Raw genomic sequence first — 20139 nt, 5'->3', positions numbered from 1 at the left:
TGGATAAAGAATTCTGTATAATATTCCTTATAATCTAATTCTTATTCTTGAGACTTTCTATGTAACCTGTTTTCTATCTCTGGAATCATAAGTTCAGTAATGTATAGGGAGATGCTTTTGTTTGTTTGTGTTTTCATTTTTCCTGTTTGGTATTTGGTGGGCCTTTTATACTTGAAAACTCAAGTCTTTCTTCAGTGTAGGGAAATAATCTTTATTTCTTTATTTTCTCCCTTCCACTGTCCGATTTCTGTAACCCATTTTTCATGAAAAGCAATTGATTTTAAGCTTCTCTATTACCTAGTCCTCCTACTGAGTTTTTATTTCAGCAATCATTTCTTTAATATAGAACTAATTAATTCTTTAATCATTCTTTTTTGATTCATGGATCCAATTCACTCTTGACTCTGAAGATATCTCCCATGATTAAAACTTCCTCAAGTTCCATTCTGCTTCCTACAGGTTCTCTGTTTCCCGAACAGTCAGCTATTTTGTTTGTCCATCTTAATCATCTTCTTTCAAGTCTAGTTTCCCTCAAATGTCTGGTGAGCCTTGATTACCTGTTAGTATTAATAAGTAAAGGACTAATCATAAGAGATCTGGGTTTCCTCAACAGTTACATTAACCTGTCACCAATAACCTCCAAATGGAACATCCAACTTTGGGCCTCTGCAGGTAAGTTGCATAGTGATAGGCAGGCTTCCCTTCAACAGTGGAGAAAAAGAAAGCAGTTTTGCCTTACTATCATCAAAATAAGGAAGGCTGTATTCCGGTTATATAGCCTTTTAATGAGTGTAAATCATTGACAGAGCTCCTTTTCTTTTCCTCTCCCCATCTCACCCTTTTCACCCAATCTACTGTGAAGGTCCATTACCTAAGGCTGTGCTTTGCTCTGTCTCTCCAATTATATCCATGCTAGCCATGCCTGTCCAATTCTCCTTAAAGCAAACTGCCCACTTTACTTAAAGAGCTACTCTCATGGGTTTATCCTGGGAACTAATGCTGTTGCCAGAGCACTTTATACAAAGGGAGGGAGGGAACAAGTAGGAGAAGTAACTGTTCTGGAGATAGCCATTAAATTATCAGCCCTGGTGCTACACCTTCTCCTACCCTGTTCCTTCTTCTATTAGCTGATTCTAAGCCTAGAGTTGCAAGGAAGGGATACTACTAAAACATTCTCTGGCTTCTATCAATGCAGTAGGAACAGCTATTCTGAGTTGCATTTTATGCTGTTCTGGTTTCTCAATTAATCTAATTCTAACTGCTTTATATTACGCTGAAATTCCTCAAAATTGTTGGTATTATAACAATAATAATGATGATAGCAGATAACATTAATTCAATATCTGTTAAATATAAGACTCTTCTAAGAGCTTTATATATATTATCTCTCTTGATCCTTAGGAAGTAAGTGCTATTATCATCACATCATCATCATTCCTTTACAGATGAGGAAACAAAGAAGAAAAAAAAAAGGAAACAATTTTCCCCAGAACATACAGTTGGTAAAGGGCAGAGCCTGGATTTGGACCCAGGTTATCTGGCTGCAAGGCCTCCCTTTTCTGGCTTTCAATACAATTATTATTTATTCTTTTTCTTATCTGTTTGTCTTTTTCAATGGTATCTGAGAAGTAGGGGAAGGTAAATGGATGTGTCCAGCCTATCAGTTTGTACTGGAAGCCCAGTATTCTTTTCATTACACAACACTTTTAATTAGTAGCATAACTTTGAGAAGATGTAGGAACTAGTGAAGGAATCTTGTAATAAAAAACAAACTATATGAAACTGTTTTCAACCAAAATCAACAGAAGCAGAGCATAGGATTTTCCAAATAAGAGTTTTGAAAGTGGCAATTTTAAAAGCATTAATAAGTTTAAAAGAAAAAACGAAATAACAAACAAAATAATGTTCTCATTATTTGCTCATGTTCTCAGCAATTCATTAGTTTATTGTCACTACCACCAAAGAAAAGCTAGTTAATATTTTTAGTCCCATCCTATTCCCTGACGGCAGCCTTTTTAAGAATTTAATTCAACTCAAATATATATATATATGTTTTACATACTACATGCACTATGCTACAAACTAAAGATAAAGAAATGAAAGGCACTGTCCCTGCCCTTACAGAGCTTACAGTCTAAGGGGAGGCACAGACTAGTAAACAAACGACTATAATTCAGTGCAGTAAGTGCTATGACACAGTAGGTATACCAAAGGTGCCAACAAAACAAAAACGAGAGAGGTTTCCCTGGAAGTTACTCTCAGAGTATTAAAGAATAGACTGTTGTTGGTTGAGATTAAACTGAATTTATCATCTTCTCCCTAAACCCTGATGCACCATCCACCTATTTATCCTGGTGAAGATCCCTATGGCCCACACAGAAAGCTGAAAGTCATATTTTACTGGACCCCTTCCTCTTCAATTAGTCATCAAGTTACATCTAGTTCCACTTCCTTATATTTTGGATCAATTCCCCACTCATTTCTACTACAATTACCTTAGTTTCAACCTGTCATTTCTTACCTTGATAACCTCCTAACTGGTCTTTCAATTAATTCTCTTCACTAGGTAAAAAACCAAATCTGATCCTGAAAATGCCCCTTCATTGGCTCTCCACTTGATCTGGCCCTTTTCAGCTTCTTTTTTCCACTATAGTAAATTTCCTACAATTCCCTAAAAGTATCATGCTCTGTTTTACATAAATGCTTAACTGCTTGGTCCCCACCATCTGAGGTGTTCCAGCCTTTCTTTGCAGATACCTACTCCTCTTTCAAACAATTCCATTCTGAAAAATCATCCTTATGGCCTCTCCTCCCTTACCAAGCTGAGTCAGGTACCTCATCTGTGTGCCCCCATGCCATAATACTTCACCAGGGCAATTATCACACAGAATTACACTCAAATTATTTTGTTATTGTCTTTTTAACTGAACCTCTTATCTAGATCATCAAGCCCAGCATAGGCCCTGGTATCTAGAAGGTTACCAAGAAATACTGAAAGAACGAAAGAATGAACAAACGAACGAAGATAGTTAAGCCTATGAAAGTTGATGAGATAACCAAAGGAGATGATGGAAAAGAAACACAGAACTTTGGGGCAGTACCCATCTTTAGTGAGTAGGAAGAAAAGAAGCCAGTGAAGGAAATAGAATGCATAATCAAAGAGGTAGGAAGAAAATATCTAGGATTCTATAGCAAAACAACTCAAAAGAAGAGAAAATTTGAAGGTGCAGGTGGTCAATAGCATCGAACACTACCAACAAGTCAAAGAAGGTGAGAATTAAGAAAAGACCACTGAAATCACTAGGGATCTTGATATTGCTAGTGCTGAGTTATTCCCACCTCACTCAGCACTGTCAGAGACCATATTTCTCAGGCATTGTTTGAGGCAATTTAGGGATTATAAATAACCAATGAAACTTACCTGTGCTAATATTTTTTCCTTGATTAACAAATTGAAAAGCATAGAATACACAAAAGAATATAAAATCCTACCATCCAGATACAATCATAGTTATTTCACTATTTCCTTTGTTTTTAATGTTTACATTTTTGCATAATTGACATTATATTGAATCTATATCCTAACTAGACAATTTTTAAATTATGCTTATATTTATCCAGTCCAAGTTAGCTTTCTCATTGTAAATCAATAAATCAGCATTCTAAAGTATAATAGGAAAAAAAAACTAAATGTGCCTGCTTGGTGACATGGGCACAATGGGTAATCTCTGATATACTAATAAAATTAGCTATTAATTTAAATCAATAATATTTGTGCTAAAAGGTAGCACACAACCCTAAATACCTAATCTGGTCTTGACCCAGGTGAGCTTGATTTTATTCTTTTTTCATGTTCTGGAGCTTGGCTACTAAGACTATGTTAGATACTTTAGCAGGTGTAGGACTTTTATTCTAGTTGTTATTTTTAATCTCTTCGGTCAAAATTAGATACACTGGCTTATAAATAATTTAGTAAAGTCTAAATTACAGCATTCAACATGCTTGTTTGACCACTGGTTACCTGGAAAAAATGGTGTGAAGTAGAGTTTTCAAATCTTTTTTTAGATTTTCTTTTTTACTATGGATTATGTTTTAGTGGAAAAAACAAAAAGAAGAATGATGTAACATTTCTAAAAGTAAGAACTGCTAGGTCAAAGGGTGTGAACATTTTTAAGACTTTTGATACATATTGCCAAATTGGATCCAGAAAGGTTGTATGTATAAAATTTAAAAATTCCATCAATGTATGAACATAATTTCCCCATATCCTTGCCAACACTGGATATTCATATTTTTTAATCTTTGTGAATCTAACTGATACAAATACTATCTTATTAATTGGTATATTTATAACAATAATAAAAATAAATATTTGTTCATATTTATTGACCATTTACATTTCTTCTTTATGACTTGATTATCCATGTCCTTTTACCTATTTTCCTAGTGGTCTTTTAAAATACTGATTTATAACAGCTCTGTATATATTCATAATATTAATCATTTGTTACAAATATTTACTTTTTTATCTCTTAATTTTATTTATGGCATTTGACATCAGATGTTTTTAATTTTACACAGTTGTACAGGTTAATCTTTTATTTCTTCCTTCAAATCATATTTAGAACATTTTTCTCCATGTCCACATTGTATAAATCATTCACTCAAAATTCTAACACAGTTATAGTGGAATAATAAGGGTATTAGTGAGATGATTTATTTCTACCCTATTACACACACATTAAAGGATTCTAACTCCCCAAAGTTTATCATTACAATTCTGACAGTGGTCAATATGAAACATAGTTTAAAATTAAAGTGTAAACTTTTTTCACTCCAATTTTATGTTTAGACATAAAAATAAAAATAAAAAAAAAAACAGTGTTTGAGTTTAGAGAATTCATTACAAGTTCCCTTTTAACCCATATGAAGCACAGATCTCTTGCTAGTTATCACCCACCTCTCAAAAACCTGTTAGGGATCCTTATGATGGGACAGGACTGAATGAAGCGCCTCCTAACTGGGTCCCATCGTATTTTCTTCTTACCTGTTACCACAATTATCAGCAATAAGTCAGACACATACAACACATGGCAAATAATACAGTTACTGTAGTTATAAAGACAGAAAAACAGGAAACAAAACAATACTTGAATACAGAAAGAAGTGATGTAAAGTAGCACTTAACCCTGTTTTAGAAGTCACAACAAAATTAATCTATAAGCAGTGAGGAAAGTTTTCAAATCTTATCCCCAAAAGAAAAGAAACAGTTGTATGAACCGTTTTTCTGAATTCTGGCTCAAAGGTACATGCACTCAATAATCACCAATGCCATCTTGTGGCAAAAATTCACCAGGAGCTCTAAAAACAGATTAAAAACTATACCTTCTAAAAAGACAGTGACTGTCAATAAAAGGAACTCTGACCAAAACTAAAAGAGCATAAAGTAAGCTCCTGTTCTGTTCCAAGTTAAGTATCATTGTTTTATTAGTTATATAGTTAAAGGAAGATAAAATAATGGGGACATTCTTTAAATGTGAAATAATTGTATCATAATTAAGCTTTTATGAAAGCAACCAAATAAAATAAACATTTAATATCTTGGCACTCCCAAGAAAAAAAAAAAGAAGTAGTATTAGTTCATCTGCCTTCTTAGGAAGCAAATTAGCTCTACATTAATCCCATTTAAGACTTTTTTTCCTGATAAAATAGAAGAAAAGTGCAATACCTTGTGGAACTATTCAACTGGACAATTATCTCTCACTCAAAGTTTTGGTAGTTACCAAAAATAGTTCTTATTAACAATAGAACAATTAATATGTGTATCGTGTTTAAAGTTTACAAAGAGCTTTTACATATATTACCTCTTCTGATCCCATTAACAATTCTTCATTCATTCAGCAATCATTAAGTACTTGCTATGTCTGGAGCCCTAGGCTAGGCTCTAGAGTTGCATGAAGGGTATGACTCCTACCTTCAACAAGCCCATGGTCTTGTACAGAAGGCAGATGTAAAAACAATTAAATTACAATGAAGTAAATACTATAATAAGGACAATAAAAATACTTTGAGAAAGATGTTATCATCTTAATTTTACAAATGAAGATGCTAAAGAAAATTTAAGTAACTTAATAGCAAAAGACAGGATTCAAGCCCAGGCATTCTGACTCTAAAATCTGCCTTCTTTCTACTACACCACACTTATCCTGTCTCAAATTCCCTAGGAAGAGAATAGTTTTTATTTGGGGGAATTGCAAATATATTCAGACGTTTATCAGCAAGGTCTTATTTAATTAATATAGCACTTGTACACAGAGATATATAAACTCTGTGTAATGAAATGGTGTCACCTATATATGTGTACTTAATTTTGTAGAAAAGACACATCCATGGGCAAGGGAAAAAATTATTTATTTTGCAAAAGGGTTTGACTTTTAACCTTCAAGCCTTTTAAAATGGTGGTTCCCAAATGTTGGTCCACGGACCAGTGCCAAGACTAAAGTGATGATTCACCAGTCCAACATGTAATGAGAAAAATATGGAAAAGGCAGTCCAATTTTTTCAGTTAAAGGATCACCTGTTTTCAGAGTTTAGAACCTTTTCATTGGTCAAATATTCTTAATTGTATGAAATAATGGCAATAGGAGATATTAGTTGGTTTTCTATATCCTTTCTTGGAAAAACAGAAAATTTGCAAGCCTATGTGATCCCCAAAATATATATATACATACATATATATATACATATATACATACATATATACATACATATATATATTTAAATTTTACATGCTTATGAGATTCGGAAGTCTGGATGTCCACTGCTTTAAATAAAAAGATATTTGTTGATGACTCATGCATCCAACACTATAATATACACTGTAAAAGGATACATAAGATGTATAAGAAAGTTCCCTTGCCCTCAAGAAGCTTTTATTCTAATTAGGGAGACAAGACAGACACATAAAACAATTAGATAGCAATACAAAACAGAATATAACAAGTGATTAAAATCTGACATTTTTATGTATCAAAAGCATTAAAATGTACATACCCTTTGACCCAGCTATTCCACTTCTAGGAAATTTACTCCTAAAGAAACAATCAATAGATGCATGCAAAGATGTATGGACAAAGATATTCACTGTGGTATTATTTATAATGGTAAATTAGACGCATTTAAATGTCCAATGATGGGGAGATGGCTAAGTAAAATATGTTAAATAAACACACATAAATATGTTCATATTCTACATAACCACTAAAGATTATATACCAGAATACTTACTAACATAAGAAAACATTTACAACATATTGCAAATGAAAAATGTAAGGTACACAGTATTTTTAGAGTATGATACCATTTTAAATAAAAAGTGTTTGCATATATGCATGAAAATTACAGGAAGGGTATATACATCAAATTTTACTTGTGGTTATCTTTGGGTGATTATTATGAATTCCTTTTTTTCTCTTTGTGCTAGTCTTTATTTTTCAAGCTTTCTTGTTAAGTAGGCTTTATTTTTGGACTGGAAGAAAAACAATACTTGAATTTTTTTAAAAAGCTGTAAGAAACGCTGGAAAGAAACATACCAAAATGTTAACAGAGGTTATAACAGGGGGTGGGGTTATTATCCCTTCTATGTTGTCCAAAAATCCTATAATGAGATATATTATTTAACAATGGAAAAATATAAAACTACATCAGAATAACATTAAGGGAATGACACTGAAAATTACTGAAGCAAAGTTGTAATCAAAACTCCTTTTATTATGTTTTCTCAAAGCTTCTGTCAAATATGTTTGGCCTATTCCTCTTTCAGCAATATAACTCTGTGACAAGCACAAGCTAATGTTGACTCTACGGAAGTTATCCTGGTAAGGTACATGCTGACTTCACAACCATGTTTTCTTCCTTCACTCAAAGAGCAAAAAGAAAAAAGAGAAACGAGAAACATAGTAGTATAATAACAACAACAAAAGAAATCTTTTTAATTTTTAAACAAATATATGTCTTCCCATACTTCACATAAATACATTCCTGGTCTAAACTTTGGTTCACTGAAGTTTTAATTTTTAAGTATTTAAACTGCCATTCTTCATTTGTGATTCCTTCTACTCTTCAAAACGACAAGGAAAAAAGACTGGCATAATTTCTTCAGTGATCTCATATTTTATTTTCTGTTAGGTTTACAATTTTTTCTCTTCTTATTAAATTTATTCACTATAAATATAACACAGTACTGATTGAACTGAGATGGTAAACAGAACACACTGTGTGCTCCCTCCACTTTCCTTGCCCAAATCTCCCAAATAAACCATTTTTTTTTTATTAATAATCAGAGGAAAATAAGAAAGGCACTTAGACTAGACGAATCACTGAAAGATGAAAAACTGATAGAATCAGATTAGAGGAGGAAATCACAGTCCTATATGCCCAGAATAAAGGTAAGGAGTGTTCTGAGTACACTAGGCCAAGAGGTGGTAGGCAGCAGGAGGAACTGAAACAATTTACAGCATGACTAGTTGGGGGACTAGTGAGACAGCTGACCAACCCCTCGCACCCACTGACCTCCTTCAGTGAGGCATTATAGAACAGAATTTAGATTTTCTTCCAGTAGCATCAAACAACTAAGGTTTCACTCCCTGAGCATGAACACTTGGCTGTGTGAATATTAACATCCAAGAACACGGAAGGGACACACACTAAATAAGACTGGAAATTGGTAAACTCCATCCCATTGCACATTTCATCCCTCCCCACAATCAATGAAGACCTGTTGCAACATATAGAAATAACATTCACAGGAAGGTTGATAAGGACTCTCAAAGATAAATGAGCATTTAACCAAACATGAAAAAAGACATTAGATGATAAACTGAAAAACTCACATCAGAGAAAGAAAGTTAATAAATAGAATAAGATTTTAGAATAAGTACAATTAATATCCTGAAGGATATATGCAAGGAAGTGAAGATAGCATCATATTTACAAAAGAGAACCCAATTAGAGCTCTTAGAAATTAAACTTTCTGAACTAAAAAAACAAATAAACAGGCTAAAGACTGACAAAAAAAAAAGTAAATAGTTAAAGAGCAAATTAAATTAGCTAACTTAAAGACAAAGCCAAGAAATTCACCAGAATTCAGCACAATGGAACACAAAGGTGGAAAACAGCCAAAAAGTCAAGATACTAAAAAGAACTGGGGAATCTCTATCAAAATTCCAAATGTGTGTTTTTTTTTTTGAAGAAATGGACATGCTGATACTAAACTTTATATGGAATTGGAAGGAGCCCAGAATAGCAAAGCAATCTTGAAATGACCTAAGCTGGAGGCCTCGTGCTTCCCAATTTCAAACTTACAAAAAAGCCACAGTAACTAAGGCAGTGTGGTACTAGCGTAAGATAGACATACAGATCAATGGAAATGAATTATGAGTACAGAAATAAATCCACACATCATAGTCAATTGATTTTCCCAAAACTCCAGGAGACAATTAAAGGACTGCAGTAACAGGGCAAGCATTAAATCAAGAAAAAGGCTACTTAAAAGTGATAGGATCTCATGGGACCCTGGCTGGTCCCTCCACTGCCCCTCACAGACCAAGCACAGAACTAGCTCTTCTTCCAGTACAGATCCCTGACCCTGGTTTCCAGAGGGAGAAGAGTAACCCTCAAGCACATAATGGGAGCATGTATGCCTGTCCCAATCTATCTGGTAGGTGGCCTGAAGGAATTATCCCAGAACTTGCCCTGCATATAGAAGGCAGCTACTACATAACACTCCTACATCAACTAGTTCCATCCCCCATCCCATATTATCAAACAGCCTTTTCCAACATGAAAAAGTTAGAATGGGCATAATCCAAATAGCCCAGAAGACTGGGAGAAAGATCAAAGAAGGAGGAGGAGTTATAACAGAGAAGACAGGAGTTAACAAATGAGTATGACTGCAGAATCATTATATTGATATTTCTTTTAGTAGCCAGTGTCTTGGAGCAGCTAGAAGGAAAAACCTAAAAATTGTGGCACTGTAACCCATACCAAACTCTGAAATCTGTTTTATAACTACTTGCTACAATATACTTTGAAATTTATTTTTCTTAACATATATTATATTTCACAATTAAAAAAAAAAACACTCCTATAGAACACTGTGAGCAGTCAAGCGGCTGCCTGGGGTAAGAGATTACTGCTGTAAGACATAGAGTGCAGTGCCCTGACCATTTCCAATGCAAGAAGGGACTTGAGAGAACTTCAGGGCCACATACACATCCCCAAAATAAGACTTTGCACTGAAAGGATTCGTCAGTCCCTGCACATTGGCCTGGAGATATTCTCTAAATTCACTGTATGGATAAGCCCTGATGGAGAGGGCTTCTTTGCACAGGTCAATCTACAATCACTGGGAACACAAGTCAATGACAAAGACTGGGAAAGGTGTTTCTTTTTTTTATCCTTTCTTTTGGTTGCTGTTGGATTCTGGCACTCAAGTAAAGCTCTGTCATAATACTAGCTGGATGCCTAAGCTTAAGGAACATATGCCTCAGAGTCTAAATTCCAGCAATAACACCTTGAAGTACCAAAATGTTGGCGTTTCAATAAATAAATTACGAAACATGCAAAGAAACAGGAAGTGATGATCCAGGTAAAGAATAAGACTAAAGTGTTAGAATCCATCAATGAGGAGATCAGACCTGGGACATTCCAGACAAAGACTTTTAAAAAATCGTTCTAAATATGCTCAGAAGAGCTAAAGGAATACATGGACAAATAACTAAAGGCAATCAGGAAAAATGATATATAAATAACAAAAAAAATATTAATAGAAAGGCGGTAATTATGAAAAGACATCAAACAGAGCTGAAGACCACAGTGTCAGAAATTTAAAATCCCTTGAGGGGTTCAACAGCAGACTGGAGAACAAAGAATCAGTAAACTTCAAGATAAAAAACTGAAATCATCCAATCTGAGGACAGGAGGAAAGAATAAAGAAAAGTAAATTAGAGCCTGAGGTACCTGTGAGACACCAACAGGTATATACATATTGTGGGAGTCCCAGGAGAAGAAAGAGAGAAAAAGGCACAGAGAACTTTCAGAGAAATAATGGCTGAGAACAGGATGTTACAGAAAATGTTATAAGGATTACACAAAATGGGTGTAGTGTTTCTGATCTGGGAGGTTTTAGTAATAGACGGTGATGAGGGTGCCACAATATAGTGAATGTAATTAATCCCACTGCTTGGGAGTGATCGAATTGGGAAAGTTTATTTTGTATAGTTGTTCCCACAATTTAAAAAAAGGGGGGGGGGACAGATGGGATTTAACAAAGGAGGAGAGAAGGCTCAGAAAGACATTATAGGGACATAGAAAAAACTGGAAACATAGGTGTGCTGGTTTGAATTTGTGGACCCCAGAAAAGCCATGCCCTTTAATCCTCATTTAGTATTGCTGGGTGGGAGTCTTTTAATTATTCATGGAGATGTGACCCATCCAACTATGGGTAGTAACTTTTGATTAGATGATTTCCATGGAGGTGTGTCTCCACCCATTCAAGGTGGGGTTGCTTACTGGAGCCCTTTAATTGGGAACCATTGTGGAAAGAGCTACAGAGCCCGAGCAGCCAGAGACCCTTGGAGATGAAGATGGAAAACGTCCCAGGGGAGCTTCATGAAACAAGAAGCAGTGAGAGAAAGGTAGCAGATGCAGCCAGATGCAGCCAGATACCGCCATGTGCCTTTCCAGTTGAGAGAGAACCCTGAACATCATCAGCCTTCTTGAACCAAGGTATCTTTCCTTGGATGCCTTAGATTGGACATTTCTATAGCCTTGTTTTAGTTGGGACATTTTCATGGCCTTAGAACTGTGGACTTGCAACTTAATTAATTCCATCCCCACTTTTTTTTAAATTCCCCCTTTTTAAAAAACCATTCCATTTCTGGTATATTGCATTCCAGCAGCTAGCAAACTAGAAAAATAGGCTATAAGCTTTATAGCAATATTGAATTTATTGAACTTGATAACTGCACTTACAGTGACATATAAGTGAATACCCTTGTTCTTGGGAGATGTACACGGTAGTGTTAAGTGTTGAAGAGCAAGATACACACAGTTCACACAAGTGTTCAGAAAATGGATTGGTAAATAGACAGACTGACAGACTGAAGGAGTAAGGTAGCAAGTGGCAAAATGCTGCAACTTATAGAGCTGGGGATCTGAGCAGATGGGGGGACGCTGGAATTCTCTGCATGGGGTTTATATTACTTTTGTAGCTGTCCTATAAGTTTGAGAGTATTTAAATACAATACGTTAAAAAAAGGGAAAAAACACTGCTACATACAATGGCATGGATGAACCTTGAAAACATTATACTAAGTGAAAGAAGTCAGTTACTGAAGGCCACATATTGTATGATTCCATTTATATGAAATGTCTAGAATAAGCAAATCCATAGAGACAGAAAGCAGGTTAGTGACTGCCAGGGGCTGGGAGAAGGGGGGAACTGGGTACAAGTGATGGAAATATTCTGGAATTAGATAGTAGTGACAGTTGTCAATCTTATGAATATACTGAAAACCTTTCAAATATATTAAAGTGTGCAATTCACTATTAAATTGCACTCTTTAATAAAAATGAAGAATTTTATATTATGTGAATTATGTGACCTTTTATGTTATGTGAATTATCTCAGTCAAAAATGAGAAAGAATACATGGAGAAGATCCAAATCTATCTAATTGGCATTCTAGAAGAAAACAGAAAACTGAAGGAAAAACTATCAAAACAATAAGAGAAGAACCTTTTTCAGAACTAGTTTTCAGTCTTAAAATGGAGTGTTGCTTGAAAACCATGGTGGATGAATGAAAAAAAAAAAAAAACTCCTATCAAGTGACACAGTGAAATTTCAGAATATCAAAGATTAAAAAAAAAATCCTAAATCTTCCAGAGATTAAAAAAAGTCAATTACAAAGAAAATATATCTTATCAATCATCAAGCAGTAGCAACGTGGATAATATAGGACAATGCCTGAAATATATTCAAAATTCTATGGGAAAACACTATTAAACCTAGAATTTTATACCTACTCAAGGTCTCATTCAAGCAAGAGAGTAAAATAAATACATTTTTGATGTACAAGGACACAAAATATTTGCTTCCCTCAGACTCCTCCTGTAAGAATTATTCAAAGACACACCTGAGATAAAAAAAAAAAAAAGGAAAAGAGTAAGCAGAGAAACCAGTAAAACCTCTAAATCTAAGTAATCACTGGAAAAAGAGAAACCACAAAAAAACCTTACTAACATTCAAAATTAAATCTCATGCTCCTTTTTCTATCTTGTCAACAGATGAGTAGAACGTATGGAATAAAAATAAATAATAGGGGGAACAAATGTTAAAATAAATTTAGTTTCAAATGCTAGTGATTAATGAAAGGGAGGGGTAAGGGGTATGGTATGTATGGTTTTTTTTTTACCTGTTTTCATTTTATTTCTTTTTCTGAATAGATGCAAATGTTCCAAGAAATGATCGTGATGATGAATATGCAACTATATGATGATACTGTGAATTACTGATTATATATGTAGAACAGAATGATTATATATGTATATATTATATATGTAGAACAGAATGATTATATATGTAGAACAGAATGTTTGCGTTTATTTGGTGTTTTTTTGTATTTAAAAATAAATAAATAAATAAATAAAATTAAATCTCAGTAGGTTCACAGGTAATACCCTGGTAGAATTCTCGCCTGCTGTGCAGAGACCTGGGTTTGATTCCTGGCTCATGTATCCTGGGGGGTGAAAACAAACAAATGGTACTGTGATAATAAGATATTCACATGGAAAAGAATGAAATGTGACCCCCACTGTATAGCATACAAAAAAATTTTTAATCTCAGATAATATCAAAAGGAATAACTGCCGGGGCAAAATGAGGGTTGAGCGGAAGGAAAGTAGAAGAATGTTAAAGTTCTTGTCTTGTTCAGAAGGGTACAGATAGTGACTATTATAGATATCAATAAAACCTGCATATTAAAGAATTATGTAAAATTTTAAGAATATCAGATGACTTCAGTGGTGAAATCCTCCAAACATTTAAAGAAGAGATGTTAATACCTAACCTACACTTTTTTTTTGATAGAATAATGTCATTTTATGAGACTGGAATAACCCATATACCAAAATTGGTAAGAATGCTAAGAATAATTATAGGTCAGCATCCAAACTGAAAAAGAGAAGTAAAAGTCACAGATGACATGATCCTCTATACAGAAAACCCCAAAGAATCTGCAAGTTACTACAGCAAATAAATTTAGCCAAGTTGCAGGTTATAAGAGCAACACACAAAATCAGCTGTCTTCCTATATACCAGAAAAGAACAATCTGAAAAAGAAATTAAGGAAACAGTTCCATTTATGATAGCACCCGAAAGAATAAAATACCTAGGAATAGATTTAACCAAGAGGAAATGCACTTATATGCTGAAGACTACAAAACATTGCTGAAAGAAATTAAAGAGGGCTAAATAAATTAAAATTTTTAATTTTAACAAATTTTAAAAAATGTTCATGGATTGGAATACTTTATATTATTAAGATGCCAATATAACCCAAAGCAATCTACAGAGTCTGTGCAACCCTTACGAAAATTCCAACAGTCTTTTGTTTGCAGAAATGGACAAGCTGATCCTAAAGTTCATGCGGAATTTCAAGGAGCCCTAAAAAGACAAAAGGATTCTAAAAAAGATCAAAGTTGGAAAACTCATACTTCCTAACTTTAAATTTTACTACAAAACTATAGTAACCAAAGTAGGGTGGTACTGGTATTAGGACATACAGACAATTGGAATATAGTACTGAGATAACCCCATTCATTGGGGAAAGAAACATTTCTTCAAGAAATGGTGCTTGCATAACCAGATTTCCACATGCAAAAGAATGAAGTTGAACCCTCACCTCACCCCATATATACAAATTAACTCAAAATGGATGAGTGATCTAAATATAAGAGCTAAAACAACAAAGCTCTTATAAGAAAACATAAGGGTAAGTCTTCATGACCTGGACTTGATAATGGATTCTTAGATATGACACAGGAAAATGAATGAGCAACACAAGAAAAAATAGATAAATAGGACTTTATCAAAATTAAAAACTTTTGTGCATCAAATGACATTACCAAAAAAGTGAAAAAACAACCTAAATAAGGGGGAAAAATATTTGCAAATCATATATCTGATAAGAATTTAATGTTCATAAAGAATTCCTGCAGCTCAATAAAAAAACACAATCCAATTTAAAAATGGAAAAACACTTTGAATAGACATTTCTCCAAAGAAAATAAACAAATGGCCAATAAACACATAAAAGGATCCTCAACATCACTAGCCAATAGGGAAATGCCAATCAAAACAATGAGATACCATTTCACACCCATTAGGATGGCTATTATCAAAAAAGGGGAAAATAAGCATTGGCAAAGATGTAGAGAAACTGGAATCCCTGTGCACTGCTAATGGGAATGTAAAATGGTGCAGCTGCTATGGAAAACAGTTTGGCAGTTCATCAGGAAATTAAATATAAAATTACCATATGACCCAGTAATTCACACTAAGGTATACAACTACAAGAATTGAGAGCAGTTTTGCATGAGGAAGAACAAAGGAATGTCATTACTGCAGGGTGCTGAAAATAGATGGTAATTAATATTTTAAAATTTCAACTTATGTGTGAGACTAAATCAAAAAATGTCTATTTGGTACAAAATTTATATTTTGACTAGTGCATTTCCTAATATAACTTATGTAGATAGCTTGATTGAACACCATAAGTACTTGGAACCTTGGGTAGGACATGAGATTTTGCTAATTTGTCCAGACTGATGCCCCGATGAATCCCAGTGTGATTTGATCAGTGAGTGGAAAAGTATTTGCTAAGTCGCCTTCGGGAAATGGTGAGAACGGGGAGAAATTCAACTTCCCCAAGTTGAATTCTTGATATTCTCACAAGCAGTGTGGACAACCAAAGCTATAGGCTGAGCCACCAGTCTTGGGGTTTGTTCATATGAAACTTAACCCCACAAAGGATAGGTCAAGCCTACTTAAAATTAGGCCTAAGAGCCATCCCCAAGAGAGCCTCTTTTGTTGCTCAGATGTGGCCTCTCTCTCCAGCCAACACAACAAGCAAACTCACCACCCTCCCCCTGTCAACGTGGGACATGACTCCCAGGGGTGTGGACCTTCCTGGCAATGTGGGACAGAAATCCTAGAATGAGCTGGGACTCAGAATCAAGGGACTGAGAAAAACCCTAGAATGAGCTGAGGCTCAGCATCAAGGGATTGAGAAAACCTTCTCGATCAAAAAGGGGAAGAATGAAATGAGACAAAGTGTCAATGGCTGAGAGATTCCAAACAGAGTCGAGAGAAGGTTATTCTTACACATTAAGTAGACATCACCTTGTTAGTCAAGATGTAATGGAGAGGCTGGAGGGAAGTGCCTGAAAATGTAGAGCTGTGTTTTAGTAGCCATGTTTCTTGATGATGATTGAACAATGATAAAGCTTTCACAATGTAACTGTGTGATTGTGAACGTATGGAATGTAGACGACTAGAACATATGGAATAAAAATAAATAATAGAGGGAACAAATGTTAAAATAAATTTAGTTTGTAATGCTAGTGATCAATGAAAGGAGGGGTAAGGGGTATGGTATGTATATATTTTTTTTCTGTTTTCATTTTATTTCTTTTTCTGAATAGATGCAAATGTTTCAAGAAATGATTATGATGATGAATATGCAACTATGTGATGATATTGTGAATTACTGATTATATATGTAGAATGGAATGATCAAAATCGGAATGTTTGCATTTGCTTTGTGTTTTTTTTATATTTAAAAAAATAAAATAAAATAAAGAATTGAAAGCAGGGGCTCAAAAAGATATTTGCACACCAATGTTCATAGCAGCATTATTCACAATAGCCAAAAGGTAGACATAAACCAAGTGTTCATCAACATAGGAATGGACAAACAAAATGTGATACATACATACTGTGCCAGTTTGAAAGGATTATGTACCCTAGAAAAGTCATGTTTTAATCCTGTTCCATTTTGTGGAGGTAGCCATTTCTTTTAATCCCTGTTCTGCACTGTAGGTTGGAACCTTGATTAGATTATCTCCACAGAGATGTGATGTGCTAAATTGTGGGTGTTAACTTTTGATTAGAGGGAGATATGACTCCACCCATTCCAGGTGGGCCTTGATTAGTTTCCTGGAATCCTTTAAAAGAGTAACCATTTTGGAAAGAGCCACAAAGCCAGCAGAGGCCACACAGCCAGAGACCTTTGGAGATGAAGGAAAATGCCCCCGGGGGAGCTTCATGAAACAAGATGTCTGGAGAGAAAGCTAGCAGACGTCACCATGTGCCTTTCCAGTTGGGAAACCATGAATTTCATCAGCCTTTCTTGAGTGAAGGTAACCCCTTGTTGGTGCCTTAATTTGGACATTTTTACAGACTTGCTTTAATTGGAACATTTTCACAGCCTTAAAACTGTAAACTCTTTTTTTTTTTTTTTTTGCATGGACAGGCACTAAGAATCAAACCCAGGTCTCGGGCATGGCAGGCAAGAACTCTGCCACTGAGCCACCATGGCCTGCCCTGAACTGTAAACTTTTAACTTGAAAACTTCCTCCTTTTAAAAGCTATTCTGTTTCTGGGGTATCACATTCCAGCAGCTAGCAAACTAGAACACATACAAAGGAATATTATTCAGCCATTAAAGGGAATGGCATTAATACATGCTACAATATGAATCAGAGGTAGATTAGAGGTTACCAGGGGCTAGGGTGAGAGGGAAATAGGGAATTATTGCTTTATGGGTACAGAGTTTCTGTCTGGGGTGATTAAAAGGTTTGGAAATAGTAGTGATATGTGTAAAATACTGTGAATGTAACTAATGCCAACAAATTTTACACTTAAAAATGGTTAAAATGGCAAATTTATGTTATTTACTTTATCACAAAAAGTTTTTAAAAACTTATTTATGTTATTTTTATGAATCAGGTACAAATATCCTAAACAAAATGCTAATCAAACTGAGCTTATTTAAGAAGGATAACACATCAGGACAAAGTGAAATTTATTCTAATAATGTAAGGCTGGTTCAACACTCACATAAGGAGGTCTTGATAAACTGAATTCCAGAGATAAGTAGTCCATCATCCATCATAAGTAGACTGAGAGCTCTGGCAGCTTCAATACAGGCCTATCACAGGCAAAATGACTTTGGCGAGTCAAGAGAAATTAGCCAGGCCTTGTATTAGAGTGTGGACTGAGGGATGGCTTAGAGTGTGGATGAATTACAAATGCAAGGACAGATTGCACTCCCAGAAATCATCTATCCACCTCTCTCCCCAATTTTGTAAGTAAGGCAGCAGAGGAGAAGAGGATAGCTGATAAGCACAAAGAAAGATTCTTAAAGTGCTGGGGAAAAAATCTCTGTCAAGCTAATATGCAATGTCTAGCAACAATGCTCTTCAAAAGTTAAATCAATAATTAAGCAGAATTCAGGTAAAAAAGAATTGAACACATTGCTCTGACAGAAATAAATTAGTGGTTATGTAGGGCTAGAGAAGGATAGAGGGATTGAGCAGCAACTACTAAGGGGTATGGGGCTTTTCTTTTTGGAAATTGAAATGAAATGTCATTGATGAAAATTAACCTTGGTAACAAATACCCAAATCTGTGAATATACTAAAAGCCACTTATTACACATTTTGGATGGACTGTATGGTATGTGAATATATCTCAATAAAATGGCTTTAGAAAAACAGAATTAAACACACACACAAAAAACAATCAGTGAAGTACACCATATTAATAGAATGAGGATAAAAACCATATAATCATCTCAAATCAGAGAAAACATTTGATAAAATTCTAATCTATTGTATTACATATTAAAACTAAAATATGAATTAATATTAATTAAAATAATAAACCAGAATCCAATAAACATCTGAGAACACTGCTGATTTGAAATAGTATTGCCATATTCTTAATGTCTATGAATTGCTCCCAAGACTGAAATAAAACACCCATCCTTTTAGCTCAGTTTAACAGAATAGACCTTTTCATGGGAGGAGTTAATTATAAATGTAATTTAAACTACATGTATATACTATATGGTCTCTAAGGTTCTTCCAAGCTCTAAAAGTTCTATAATTTTCAATGGAACCAGTAATGCTCTAAGAACATTAGAACTACTTAATCCAATGGTTCCTGAGATGCTGGATTAGCCAGCTGGTGGTGTCAATTTGCTAAAAATAAAAACAAAAACAAAAACAGATTACTGGTCCACTCTAGTAGGTTGGCATATTAAGTTTGGGGGGAATAAAGTTCCACTGAGACTAACGAGAATTACTGGCTCTCACTCTAGAAAAATGCATATATTCACAATTTTACATAGGACATAATCCCCTGAAGACCATCCACAGTCCCATGGATAGATGGGTTTAAAAAAACAAAGAATTGAGACTCAGAATGCTATCATTGTTTTCAAAGGGACAGTTAAATGGAAGGGAGAGTAGATTTATTTCATATTGTACCTAAAGGAAAAACTAGGAGAAACTCAGAAGTTGTATTTGAATTTAAAGCAACCCTTTGTAATAATGAGAGCTGTCAAACCAACAGACACCTCTCTACACAAAGTAATGAAGTCATCCATTACTATAAGGACACTACTCTAAGAAGTCAAAATAAATAGAACTTTTTAAGACAAATTTTTTTTTTAATGAGGGCTGTTGTAAAAAGGATTCCTGCTTTGAATACAAGATATGACAAGATGACATCTAAGATCTTCTTCAAGTAAGACATTTTATGATTCTAAAGCATTTTAAGAGAGGACGGGGAATGAAAAGGGGGAAAGACAAAGGCTCATTTTTAAACTTTTTTTTAACTGCTTATAGGTTATCTGCTTTCTGTGTTTGTATGATTAAACAAACAAACACTCAAACAAACCCAACTACATTTGTACCTGATGTGTATCTGTATCAATATGCCAATCTTAAAATATAAACTAGGAGACAGGGAACCTGATTTTATTTCATGGCAACCTCCTTCCTTTTTCTCTCC

At 34.5% G+C, this 20139-nt stretch overlaps 1 protein-coding gene across 2 annotated transcripts in view; it reads right to left on the bottom strand.

Annotated features, from left to right (window-relative positions):
• Positions 1–20139, bottom strand: part of KLHDC10 (kelch domain containing 10) — a 65215-nt gene that overhangs the window by 24858 nt on the left and 20218 nt on the right. Inside the window, exon 2 of one of the 2 annotated variants that reach the window (XM_077131175.1) lies at positions 4961–5047. The exons of the other annotated variant lie outside the window; for it this stretch is intronic. Within the exon in view, the coding sequence (XP_076987290.1) occupies positions 4961–5047 (87 nt within the window). The remainder of the gene's footprint in view (positions 1–4960; positions 5048–20139) is intronic. 2 annotated transcript variants of the gene reach the window in all.

Source organism: Tamandua tetradactyla, chromosome 1, assembly GCF_023851605.1.
Source record: "Tamandua tetradactyla isolate mTamTet1 chromosome 1, mTamTet1.pri, whole genome shotgun sequence".
In the NCBI taxonomy this organism is placed as follows: domain Eukaryota; kingdom Metazoa; phylum Chordata; class Mammalia; order Pilosa; family Myrmecophagidae; genus Tamandua; species Tamandua tetradactyla.
The sequence above is the reverse complement of the archived record's forward strand: the minus strand, read 5'-3'. Positions and strand labels throughout refer to the sequence as shown.